Source organism: Budorcas taxicolor, chromosome 10 (assembly GCF_023091745.1).
Source record: "Budorcas taxicolor isolate Tak-1 chromosome 10, Takin1.1, whole genome shotgun sequence".
NCBI lineage: Eukaryota > Metazoa > Chordata > Mammalia > Artiodactyla > Bovidae > Budorcas > Budorcas taxicolor.
The window spans coordinates 27475833-27489779 of NC_068919.1; the positions used below are offsets into that span (position 1 = coordinate 27475833).

The 13947-nt window shown below is 40.6% G+C and overlaps 1 protein-coding gene across 1 annotated transcript in view; it reads right to left on the bottom strand.

The window, feature by feature from the left end:
* RYR3 (ryanodine receptor 3) overlaps nt 1-13947 on the bottom strand; it is a 573341-nt gene that overhangs the window by 231902 nt on the left and 327492 nt on the right. The window contains exon 19 of the mRNA XM_052647070.1: nt 11831-12023. Within this exon, the coding sequence (XP_052503030.1) occupies nt 11831-12023 (193 nt within the window). The remainder of the gene's footprint in view (nt 1-11830; nt 12024-13947) is intronic.

Consider the following 13947-nt stretch of genomic DNA (forward strand, 5'->3'; position numbering starts at 1 on the left):
AAAAAATCAAGTTCATCCTTACCCTAGTTGGAGAATCATTACTATAGACATCATTAATATAGATATCATTACTATAGTTTGAAAAGAGTAACAGTGATAGTGCCAGATTCTGAAAAGATCACATTGAAACAACAGCATGAGAACTTCAAGTCTCTTTAGTTGAGAGAGATTACTCACACAACAACGAAAGAAAACATGCTATAAATATTTGGGGGAAATAGGAAATTCCTAGTTTACGGTGCAAAAAGATCAAGTAACACGAGAATATTAAACGGAAATGGTATACATGGCAGGAGATGTTAATAGAAAAGATACACGGAAGAGGCTGCAGTTCCCAAAGTAGCCATATGAGGGAGACTGTGAGAAAGTATCAGCAGGTGGTTACAGCCATGGGGGGCCAAATGGGCATCCAGTTTGCTCACTAGGGATCCAGAGCCTTCTAGGGGGCACCACTGCCTTGCTGGCATCCAGGCCTAATGCCCTGGCCCACTCCAGCAGTGCCTACAGGGACCTCCCAAAGAAGAAGGGAGAATCCTTGTGGGGCCACAGTCGCAGGTGGCACTGATTACCAACAAACTGAAATCTTTAAAATATTTTAATTTTGCATTCTGGCTAATATCAGCCCCATATATATTGTTAGGTTAGGGTTAGTGCACAAAGTTCCTCTGCAAGAAGAGAGTGAAAGTGAAGTATTTCAACATGACACTTTATAGGTTTTTAGGTTTGAGACTAGATATACAGCTTTTGCAAATCATCTGTAACCATATTGATGAGAAAATATGATGGTAACGTTAAGTAATTAAGACATGACAAGAAACACAGTCCTGCAGGATCACCAATAATCCTACACAGGAAAAACCCACCCACACACACAGCAGTTACACGTATTCACTCCCTCCCACTTCCCCTCAGCATAACCAACTATATTTACTGAACCCACATGAACTGCACTGCTCTCTGCACTGTGGACCAACAATAAAAAGAGAATACCCTGCCCCTCGTGTCACAGAGCAGGCATCCAAAGAGGCAAACAGTCATAATCACTGATTGGGAGGCATTTGATGAGGGAATAAAGAGGGAGACTGAAACAACTCAGGGAAGGAGGGAGGTGCTAGACTGGGGTCTAGAAAGGCTTCTGTGATGGGGAGATATTTCTGTTAACCCTAAAGGAAAAGGAGAAGCCAGTGAGTTCAGAATCTGGAGGAAGAGTGTTCTGGGTGAAAGGAACAACATGTGCAAAGGCCCTGAGGTAGGGAAGATGTGGGTGGAGGGCGGTGTGAGTGAGAACATGGGGAGCCCAAGGGGTAAGAGACGAGGTGGCAGGGGGCAGGGCTAAATCAGGCAGGGTCTGTTTCTTTCAGGTGAGGAGATTCTGAGGGATTTAAGGAGAAGAAACACAGAACTGTTTTCACTGTTTTATGTAGACAGGTCTGGGACCAATTAGGAGGCACCTGACATCAATCTAGTCCCAGTGAGAGACGAGGCTGGGTTGGAACAAGATGATGAAGACCAAGCTGGAAAGCAGTGGTTAGATTCCAATTTTGTTTTGGAATTTGGCTTGTTAGGAATTGGTGATGGAGTAGGGCTGTGTGTGTGGAGGGATATGTGGGAACGTTATGATCTAGCAAAGCTCTCACAGCAATACTCTCCACTAGGTCTCACTTCCTTTAACTAGAATATTTTAGTAGGGGGAAGCCTTGCAGCAGAGTCTCAGTGTTGGCTGAGTAACTGTGATTATGAGCAGCTAATGGTAAAACTTTCACAGAAAGTGAAGAACTAAAAAGGCTCTTGATGAAAGTGTAAGTGGAGAATGAAAAAGTTGGCTTAAAGCTCAACATTCAGAAAACTAAGATCATGGCATCCTGTCCCATCACTTCATGGGAAATAGACAGGGAAACAGTGGAAACAGTGTCAGACTTTATTTTTTGGGGGGCTCCAAAATCACTGCAGATGGTGACTGCAGCCATGAAATTAAAAGACGCTTACTCCTTGGAAGAAAAGTTATGACCAACCTAGATAGCATATTCAAAAGCAGAGACATTACTTTGCCGTCTAAGGTCCATCTAATCAAGGCTATGGTTTTTCCTGTGGTCATGTATGGATGTGAGAGTTGGACTGTGAAGAAGGCTGAGCGCCGAAGAATTGATGCTTTTGAACTGTGGTGTTGGAGAAGACTCTTGAGAGTCCCTTGGATTGCAAGGAGATCCAACCAGTCCATTCTGAAGGAGATCAGCCCTGGGATTTCTTTGGAGGGAATGATGCTAAAAGCTGAAGCTCCAGTACTTTGGCCACCTCATGCGAAGAGTTGACTCATTGGAAAAGACTCTGATGCTGGGAGGGATTGGGGGCAGGAGGAGAAGGGGACAACAGAGGATGAGATGGCTGGATGGCATCACTGACTCGATGGACATGAGTCTGAGTGAACTCCGGGAGTTGGTGATGGACAGGGAGGCCTGGCGTGCTGCGATTCATGGGGTCGCAAAGAGTCTGACGCAACTGAACTGAACTGAACTGAATGGTAAAATTGGAAAATAAAAGTCTCTCCAAGTAAAAGACATTAAGTTTCTTCCCCCTCTTCCCAACATAAACAAATTCTTTATTCAAATAGCATTTTATAAAATGCTGTTTTAAAATTAATTACAGAAATCATATGAAGCCTCCCACTTTCCCATTTTAAAGTACTGAACAACAATAATAGAGAATTAGAACCACAATTATTCCCTGTGAGTGTTCCTACATTAACTGTTATATAACAGGACACGGTCTATGTGTATTAAGAATATGAACAATGATATTGGAACAAAATTGAGTCATTAGCCTGCAATGTTACTAATTTAGTAAACCTTCAGGAAATAATAATTAGGCCTTAATATTTGTGAACTTTCCAAAATTCAGTTGCAACAGAACAGACTGGGTTACGGACGTGCTGGAACAGGCTGGAACTATGGGACAAAACTAAATCATTTTGGGAGAAAACTAAATCATTTTGAGCAAAGAATTTGTGTGGGAAGTTTTCTGCTTTTCCCTTCTCACTGAGCATTCTTTCAGTGAAGAGCTGAACACCCAAGAGGAGCTTGTACAACTGATGTATTTCTTGTTACTCACTAGTGTATAGATTCTAAGACCAACTAAATGATCTGTTACCACGACGTCTAGATGGACTTAATTATTCATAAGCCCTATTGCCAGTTATGTATAGTTTTAACATTTCTCTTATGCTTTAAAATCTGCTATTGTCCTCTGGATAGAGAACAAATCAAGAAAGGTAGAAATCCATGTAGCACTTAGGGAGAACAATGCTGCTTTTATATTCAGTTATTAAAAGGAGAATGATAATTTGGTTATAAATTTTAATCTTATTGCCTCGAATGGCCACAAAGATAGTAAAATAAAAAATTAACATGTTTACTGCTTACTGAAGCATTCATCTTCCAGTGCCATTATGCTGTGCTTCGGTGGGTAGAAAGAAGGGTTCTGGGTGGCTTCCCAAGCCCTGTCAGACGGAAGCCCTGCTCCCTACCGGCCGGGACTGGACAGGAGCCGGTGCGGGCACACTGCCATCTGGGTTCCTCCCCTCGCTGCCCGGAGTCTGCGGGAAGGGCTCCGACAAACCACCACGAAGGCCGGTGCTCCTCATAAACCCTCTCCCGGAGACCCCAGCAACCAGGTCAAAGGGAATACTCAGGGATAAAATACAGGTGTAAAGGGAACAACCAAAAGCAAGACAGAAGATACCTGAAACCCAATTTAATGATGGGAGGATATTAAAATGGGATCCCCCTTTGTCTCTGGTTTAGCAGAGGTCCCAGACGCAAATAATTCAGTGGATGCCAATGTTTTCTCATCCTGAAGTGAGGTGCTGGACCAACTATGAGGATCCATGAAAAAACTGTGAAATCAGTGCAGCTTTAGCCCACCCCTTACCTTCACACTGATAAGAAAGGTAAAGAATTCATCTGGAGAAAGTTGTCAGGAAGAAGGGGATGGGAGTCCTTTCCAATCTGGAGTCAAATGAGGGCTTTAAGGAACTACTCAGAAGCTTGTGAGTGTTCCTGGAACGTAGCAAGGGACATGTTTGCCTAGTGATGGCACAGAGCAGAGGGACAGATGAGCCAGCTGCTAGCCATCAGAAAGGAATCCTGCCTGGAAAGGCAAATGACTAAGCAGAGATCAGAAACTCAGGGCTTGGGGGAGGCAGGAGGCCCACATAGCTGGAGGAGGAGGGGGAACGGAGGAGGCTTGGGGTCCGCCAGAAGGGAGCAGCCAGCACAGGTGGGGAAGCCAAGTCAAGAGATTTGAAGTTGGATGCTCCCAGCCTGGGGCTCTCCAAGAAACCTACCGAAGAGCCTCAGAAGAGAAAGATGCCGCAATTATGTAGTAGCTACAAAAAGGCTGATGTCACAAGGCAGCTGAACCAACTCCATGGAATGTGCTCACCCTTCAGTTATCTTGAGTCTGGGCTGGACCCTAGGCCCTGGAGGGGCCTGAGACAGGAGCTGGTGGCTGAGAAGGGGCCTCACTTCAAACTGCAGGGGGAGTGGGGGAGGGCTCAAACGATAACTGGATACAAATCTGGAGTTTTTATATTTTTCAAAAGATGGAATTTTTAAGTATTGGCAAGATGGTTCCTGGTCTTAAAAGGAGTAATAAGGGCTACAGAACCTACCCAAGAACTTATCCAGGAGTCCAGAGAAAGGATTTAAAGGCGTGGAGAGAGAGACAACAGTTATACCTATCTAGTCTACTTTTTCTAATAAATCTGTTATCTGGCACTTACTGTTAATCTTTTAAATCCTTTGGCCTCATTCATCGATGAGAAATTTTCAATTGGAATATCAACCTCTCTTCTCTTGGGGTATTCTTCCCTGCTCCTTGGGTTCCACTGAATCTCTTAGTATCACAAAAAATATTAAATTGAAAATAAAAAGATAATTTAAGAGGTCATTAAACTTAGTTCTTCATCCTCTGATTTTTCTCTACATTAATAGATTTTAAAAATCAATTTCATTAATCAATTTAATCTCTTCCACTAAAGCACTTGTATCATCTTCTAGGGTTCTTCCTATAACTCAGACACACCATCAGCTCTCCAAGGTTTTTTTTCTTCCTAAAGTGATTACAATAAGGGAAGCTTCCTTAGATTTCTCTACTTTAAAGATGAGCAATAGATTCAGTAATAGTCACCTGGGAGTAGTGAAGTTTGAGGATGCATAGAGGAATTTTTTATTTACTAGGCTAATTTTATAAACAGAGAAAACGGCATTGAAAAAAAATCCCCACTAGCATTTGCAATTTCATCTTTTAAGATTTGTGCATTTTTACTTACCAATTTGCAGAAGAGATGAGAAAACCTAACATAAATCCCTAAGTTTGAAATACTGACCCATGAATAAAAAAGAGGGTAAAAATCAAGACAAACCTTTGCCATACTCAAAAAAGATGACTCAGTTTCCTTATTCATACTGTACTAGCAAACTGTGAAATCATTTCAGTCACACTAGATGTCTCATTATTCTTATTGAATCCCTCCCAGGAGTTGGGACAGTCCCAAAGAAGAAAAGGATACAGGCTGTGGTTAGCAGCAGAAAGAAATGGCAAGCTCTTGTTGACCTGAACTCAACTCATAAGTCATGATTCATAATTGCATCTTTAATCCACATTGCTAAGACAGGAGAACAATTTGAGTTATGTACATTCCCACATTCATATTTCTTCCTGGCCAGTGTTCGATGAAAGCCCAGGGCAATTCAGCCAGTGCTCATCATGTTCTTTGCAGAAGTATATTTATCTCAGCAATAATTTCCACAGCATTGACCACAGTAAGCTGGAAATAGCTAAGCTATTGGTTACCTGAATTTTAGCCAAGGCTGGTGCAGAAAACAAACAGCAACCGCAAATACCCACCATCTTTGGAGAGTGTTGTTTTTATAAATTAGAAAGGCTGGTAAAGGACTTACATATGAAAATTAAGTAGATCAATGGGGAATTTGGGATTCCCAGGTGGCGCCAGTGGTAAAGAACTCACCTGCCAATGCAGGAGACTAAGAGACTCAGGTTTGATCCCTGGGTCAGGAAGATCCCCTGGAGAAGGGCATGACAACCCACGCCAGTATGCTTGCCTGGAGAATCCCATGGACAGAGGAGCCTGGTGGGCTGTGGTCCATAGGGTCACGAAGAGTTGGATATGACTGAAGTGACTCAGCACACACGCAAGGGGAATTTAACCATAGCTATAAAATATACTCTACTACAGCAACTTAACGGATCAATTTTCTGCAAAACTAAGCACCCAAATCTCACTATATACTGTGGCTTTAGTGCAATGTTCTCTGTGTGGCACACACCATCATGCCATTTGGCAGGGTGAGATTACCTTTTAACAAGAGCTTTCTGATATCTAAGTAATTCAACCTTTTGGGTGGGCTCCAAGGTACACATGCTTCATCCCAAATTCTGTCCTAGAACAAATAGGGTTGTTACACTGAGGGTCTGTTACACTCATAATACCCTCCACAAACAAGCTAGCATGAGAAGGAAACTAAGGAGACACATTTATAATGGTTAGAAAAGAGCACATATTGATTTGTGGATTTTGTTAGTAATTACTCATACTGCTTTTGACTTCACTGTGGGTAGATCTAATTGAAAAAGATTTTTGCTCTCTGATGCCTCTGGCAGGGACATCCTGATCAGGTACTGTTAACAACATAGTTTGTAATTATAAAAATAATTGTGGGATCATAAATTCAAGACTACGACCTCAGTAAAGACCAATAAAGAGGAGGAAACGAGAGGAGTTAAATATGAGAAACAATTCTGAGTTCTTGTATGATGGGAGAAAAATCTCTGTCTAGATAGGAATAACCTTGCATCCTGCTGAGAACAACATTATAAAACTATGCAAGTATTCTACTATATTGGGTGCAAACACTAATTTCTTTTCAATTTTGTCATTAAACACATTTATTTTCAATAAGATACTTTAACTTGGAATTAATATCTTGCTTTCTTTTTCTAGCTTTTTGCACAACTGAACCAAAGTAATATAGAGGGGAAGGGCTGGGTTTCAGTACCAACTGATATTTTACCAGTTGATGTGAAAGAGTAAGTACAGGTACGTTGATCCCATTTGCTCAAAAGTGAAAATAAACAAACTGGTTACTTCAACAGAGGACTGGCATTGACCATGAGTAAAGGCATCCTGTGACGGACTGGATGTATTTCAGTAAAATGTATTCCCCACACATGCAACCCACTGTGATTCCACCTCTGCTCAGACCATGTCATGTTCTGAGAACCAAAGATAGGCATATGTCACAGGTGATATTTTTCCTGATAGAAAGGAGACTTAAGAGACATCAAGTTCCTGAGTACCACTCTTCAGTTTACGCTCCTTCAATTTCTATAAGCAAGAAGTTCTTATGTTGAAGGTGTTAACTTTTTAAGTCAATGTATCTGGACTCCCCTCTCTCAAATTCTCTCAGCAGTTATGCCTTCTAAATAGGTTAGATGTCTCATCACTCTTATCCTGGAACTTTCCTTCTCTTTCTCCTGTGCACTAGAAGGATGCATGTCCCACTGACCTAGTCACAAGATACTAGAAACATCTTCTCCCCCTATCTTTTTCAGCCCCCTCTCTCTTTCCCTGCTAGCCATGATCTTTACCAAGAGAAAGTGAAAGTGAAGTTATGTCCTACTCTTTGTGACCCCATGGACTGTAGCCTACAAGGTTTCTCTATCCATGGGATTTTCCAGGCAAGAATACTGGAGTGGGTTGCCATTTCCTTCTCCAGGAGATGTTCCCAACCCAGGATTAAACCCAGGTCTCCTGCACTGTAGGCAGATGCTTTACCGTCTAAGCCACCAGGAACTTTACCAAAAGAAGATTAAAAAAAAAAAAGGTCCCAAACAACACAAATGTACATACTCAAAAATCCTGTCTCATGCTCTGAGGGAGACTGGATGGATGGGTTAATAACTAAAAATCATGTAACATGTGGGATCAGATGTATTGTTAGCTAAACACAGAATGCACAGAAAACTCCATTGGCCAGCAGATTGGAAAAGACATCTTCTCCAGAGATTTGACTACAAGCTAAGCACTTTTCTCACGTGAGATTCTTGGGAAGTAGGTGAGCTTTCTTTGAAAATTCGCAAAACCAGAGAGTTGGATGCAGTCAAAGAAAACAGGGATGGCACTGATGCTGGGTGACCAAGGCCATTAGCTACTCGGGGAAGCATGGGCCTGAGAACTAGCTGATCAGTGACCTTGCTTCTCCAGAGAGGACACCAAGCCAGCAGGTGGATGATCCAAATGCTGTTACGTTGGATTTAGATTTCTGCTCATTCTCTTTATTCCTGGGGAATGGAGTGGGAAAGATGTACAGTGGGGCTTGTCCTGGCTTTCCCTGATTGCCAGAGAATCTTGCCCAATCAATCTTCTTTGTGTTTATAGTGCCTGTGTCTTTCAATAATGTTTTCTACATGCTCCTTATAGATTGCAACAGAAATGATAACATTCTGTTACACTTCAAAAGGAAGAACTGGGGTGACATTCTCAAGGAAATATTCTCAGCACAGAAAAACACAGGTAAATAACTCTTAACTCTTTAGAATATAGTTTTTAATGCTGATGTTAGTGTCTCTGGCTTGAACCTGTGATGGGCAGATTTACAACCCTAGTCGCCAACCAGGTGGCTCGGGGGTAAAGAACCTACTTGCCAAGCAGGAGATGTGGGTTTCATCCCTGAATCAGGAAGATCCCCTGGAGAATGAAATGACTACCCACTCCAGTATTCTTACTTGGAACATTCTATGGACAGAGTAGTCTGATGGGCTACAGTCTGTGGGGTAGCAAAAGAGTAGGACATGACTTAGCAGCTAGAGCAAGGTTTTACTATACTTGTTCTCCTTTTGTTACAAGAACCTCAAACAATGAAAATGCTTAATTTCAATATATTATATACATCTCCATGGCTATGTTTATAAATATGCCTGTACATGTGTATGCGTAGGAGTGCTGGTAACATACATTACCTTGGAGATATTATGAGTTTGGTTCTAGACATCACAAAATCAAGTATCACAATAAGGTGAGTCACACAAATACTTTAGCTTCCAAGTACATATAAAAGTTACATTTACACTATACTGCAGTCTGTTATACACAACAGCATTCTATCTTGAAAAACTATGTACATACATTAATTAAAAAATAACGCTGTTGGAAAAATAGACTTGCTTGATGCAGGGTTGCCACAAACCTACAATTTGTAAAAACTGCAATAAGGTGAAGTACAATAAAACAAGGTACAACTGTACTGCCTACTATGCATGCGTGCATGTGTGCTAAGTTGCTTCCATCATTTCCATTTTTTTGCAACGCTATGGACTGCAGCCCACCAGGCTCCTCTGTCCATGGGATTCCCCAGGCAAGAATACTGGAGTGGGTCGCCATGCCCTCTTTCAGGGCTAAATATTCCATCCAAAGGATAACTCTTTACTCCTGAATAGTTTATTTACCTGAAATTGAAAGTTATATCCACTTTTGGGGGGGGCGGAATACTTGCATATGCCTTGGTTTATCAACCTTTGGGAAGCACTAAGATCTGTCACAGTGGCATCACTCTGAAGTCCCAGCACTAGGGAACTAGAAGTTCTCAGATGGATTTTTTTGTGGTCCCAACTCTAAGTGTGTGCTCTCCACAACTCTCCTCTTTTCATGACCCCTTTATAATGGAAATCAACATGATTTTAACTGTATTTACTCTAGTTTCCCACTCAATTATGAGCTCTTTAGCAAGCAGGGATCAAGAATGGATAAGAAAATTTTCCAACAAGAGCGTTATAATGAAGTCTTGCCTTAAAAATGTTACAATGTATTCTCAGACTAAAATAATACAGCATCCAACTGGTACAAGGAAAGGGACAGAACAAGGAACATGATAGTTGGCATTGTTAAAGTATGAAGGACAACAGCAGGCATAGTACAAGCCCAATGTAATGTAAGATTATTGAGATGAATAAATAAAAAGTCATATGATTATCTCTGGGTGGTACAATTATGGGTTCTTGGTATTTCTTTTCTTTGGACTTGCATTACTTTTGTAAAAGGGAAAAAAAATAGGGAAAAAAAAAACCACTCAGTGTTAAAAAGGTAAATCACAAACTGGGAAAATATATGGAAGCAATAATAGTTTAATAACCTCAATATATAAAAATTGCTCATAAAATTAATACCAGAAAGGCAGGGAAGACAAAATTTAAAAAAATACTGGGCTGAAATAGTATGTAAGAGTAGTAAGCATAAAAGATGCTAAACCACATCAGTAATCAAAGAAGTAGGGAGCTAAAACTTTAAGATTCAATTTCTTCAAGCTGGCAAAGATTAAAAATAACCAATAACAGTAAAAGTTAATGAGGAGCCAATCAGTTGGGTTACTTTAAATGATACCACAGGCACAAATCCTTTTTCTGAAATTTTTGCAGCTGTTCTTCAGACTTGGGACTTCAGATTTTAAAAAAGACAGGGATTTCCCAGGTGGTCCAGTGGCTAATACTCTCTGATCCCAATGCAGGGGCCATGTTCCACCCTTGGTCAGGGAACGAGATCTCACATGCCACAGCTAAAGGTTCTGCCAAAGCTAAAGATCCCGCATGCTGCAGCTAAGAAGATTCTGCATGCTGCAGCTAAGAAGATTCTGCATACTGCAGTGAAGATCAAAGACCCCATGTGCCATAAATAAGACCTGGAGCAGCCAATTCAAATAATAATAATAATAAATAAAAAAGACCAAAGATAAGATGTAGTATATATTAAACAGAACCTCCAGCTAGGTAAGAGGCTGTACTCCATAATTAAACACACTGATACTTTTGCAGTTAAATGTAAATATTCACAAGAAATAGAATACACGAAAAATTGAAAACAGTCTGATTTCTGCTGATGATGGTTTTTGCCATAAAAGGAGTTCAGGTCAGATTTTGCAGTGAAATCCATTAGAGAACAAATGGATGCTTTTCAGATTTTAGAATTGTTGATCATGAATTCTGAATGTTCATACAATCTTTCTGAAGGTCTCTTCAGGCAAGCAACTGTAAGTTTAGACTTTAAAAATCTTATACCTTTTAATCTGCTTCTAGGAGGAACTAAACAGAAATGCAGACAATAAGTTATCCTCAAGGATGTTGACAATAATTTCATTTGTGACAATAAAAATGAAATCAGCATGAAAGTCTAACACAAAGTAATGGTTATATTATGGGATGGCCAAATAAAAGGGTATTATTGGCCATAAAAATCATTTTGAGGAAGATACTTACTAACTCAGGAAAATACTTACTACTTATTGTTGAATGAAAAATAATCAAGACAGAAAACTTCCTACTTAGTGTGATGTTAATTAAAAAATACATGTATCTATAATATAAAATCTTGATGAAAATACACCAAAATAGTAATAGAGATTATAAGTAAACACTGGGATTATGGGTGGTATTTATTGTCTTCTTTATAGTGGTATCTTTTAAATTTTTTTATAGAGAGCATAAAATACTTATAATTATGAAGGTCATTTTCTATGTAAGATTTATCTTATTCATCTTACTATTTATCAGAGGACATTATATATAAACCCTGGCAGGAGGTATGTGTTCAACAAGTACATACACGTGACTCTAAATTGCTCCTCCCCTTTCACCATTGCTTTCTTGGGGGAGTTTGGCTCACGGTGCTGAAACCCTGAAGGAGATTACCATGCTCGCCAGGTCATAGGAATGACGGGGAGGTGGGGGAACAACTACTCTCCATAAAATCACAGCCATAACTTACTTGACACCTGCTGAAAAGCTCACCACAGGGAAGAAGAGCCCATCCGTGTTGAAGTTCTCAAACATCCCCTGCACAGGCTGCCCGTTGATGCGGAAAGAGATGCTGGGTGCCCCCAGGTCCAGGCAACAGCTTACCACGTCGTCTGACTTCAGGAGGTGCTGGTTGATGGAGGCCACGGCTCTGGGTATGCGACCTGGTGAGCAAAGAACAGGAGGAAGGCATGTGGGACTCTGGGGAGACATTCACAGGCCACCCTGGCAGGGAGGAGGGACAGAGGTCTGGATACAGTGCATTTAAAGGCGACTTTGCCTTTCCTGTGAGAGGTGAGCAATGAGAAGTGGTTTCCTAAGCTCTGCAAGTGGACAGCCATGATGAGATGAGTCCCAGAGGAAACGGTCAGGCTGCCAGGAATGAGAGAGAGAGAGAGAGAGAGAGAGAGAGAGAGAGAGAGAGAGAGAGAGAGAGAGAGAGAGAGAGTGAGTGAGTTCATAGATGCTCAAAGACCTTCCTCTCTTTCCTGTCCTCTGAAAGACATGGCTGCTTCAGCACTGGATGAGGAGCTGTCCAAGTGAGTAGGGCAAGACTGTCTAGTCACGAACAGTTTACTTGCTAGTTCTAAAGAATTTTGTTACTTTACTGAGGCAGGGAAACCCATTGTCAGTTATTTGCTGTACTGCTCATTTCTTTTATTGTTGCTTATCTTTTGTAAGATGATTTATCATTTCCTGACCTAACTTGAAGTAGTAAGAAAATCATCTCTTAAGTTTTCTATGTTATACCATCTAATTCTGGAAGGCTTAGAAGTACATTATTGGAACCACTCTGCCCATCCCCCTACCAACTTTTCAATTCAGCTGGGGGCAATGAAGGGGCAAAAGGTTTCGTCAAAAACCCTTGGACAGGGTTTCAAGCAAAACACTTAGAAGTATATATCTTGTTTCTTGATCATGGAAGCAGTACACATTCATTATAAATGTTAACTGTATATAGAAAATTATAAATAAGGGAAAAATATAAAATAAAATTTTTTAACTTTTTCATATATATATTAATATTCAAACTGGGATATTGTAGGTTTTGTAACTTGTTTTTTCCATTTATCACATTGCAAATATTTGATTTTATAATGGAATATTCATCATAAAATAGATTTTAATGACAATAACACATCATGAAAAGGTAATTAAAAAATCCCTTTATGATGAGTATATGAGTTGTTCCTAAATCTTGTACATATATCTATGCTATGTAATATTTCTAATCTCTGTTTAGAACTCTTTAATGGTTTCAGTGGTTATTGCTATTCTAGTAATAAATTCCAAACCAAGTGGTGGATTTTAAAATAGTGAAACTACTACATTCTCCTTAATGAAAAAGTAGGTACCCACTTCTGATTATTTTGGGTAATTGACAAAACCACAGTCTATTCCCTCCCACCCTTCCACAAACAGTAATGAGGCAGATATTGTACCTGGGGCTGGGGATCAAAGACAGAGGACCCAGTTCCAGTTCTGAAGAAATTCATAGTTCAAATAAAGAACTACAGTTCAGTGTAACTGTTTGAGTGAAGGTGTACACGATGAGATGTCTTTAGAGGCAGAAGATGCTAGTCAGCCTGGGAGTGTGGAACAAGTTTAAAATGAAGAAAGAAAGGTTCACTAGATAAATGAGAAAGAAATGAGCATTCCAGACAGAAGGAACAGCTTGTGCAAAAGAAGTTTATGACATATTTTCAGAATGGCTAGAGTTTGGAGAGGCTGGGCTTGATGAGGGGTGGTCAGGGAATAAAGAACCTGGACCACCAGCACAGTAACAGCGCAACAGCATCTGAAACATTCGATGCACACTGGCAAATTAGCCTGGGATGGCCTCAGTCTCTGTTTTTGTAACTTTACACCTTGTTGCATCACTGAGAATGAAGAATAATTTCCTCACTGTAAGACTTACGTGTATGCTAAGTTACTAGAGTTGTGTCTGACTCTTTGTGACCCTAAGGACTGTAGCCCACCATGACCTCTGTCCATGGAACTCTCTGGACAAGAATACTGGGGTGGGATCTGTGTCATCCTCCAGGGGATCTTCCTGACCCAGGGATCAAATTGCATCTCTTATGTCTC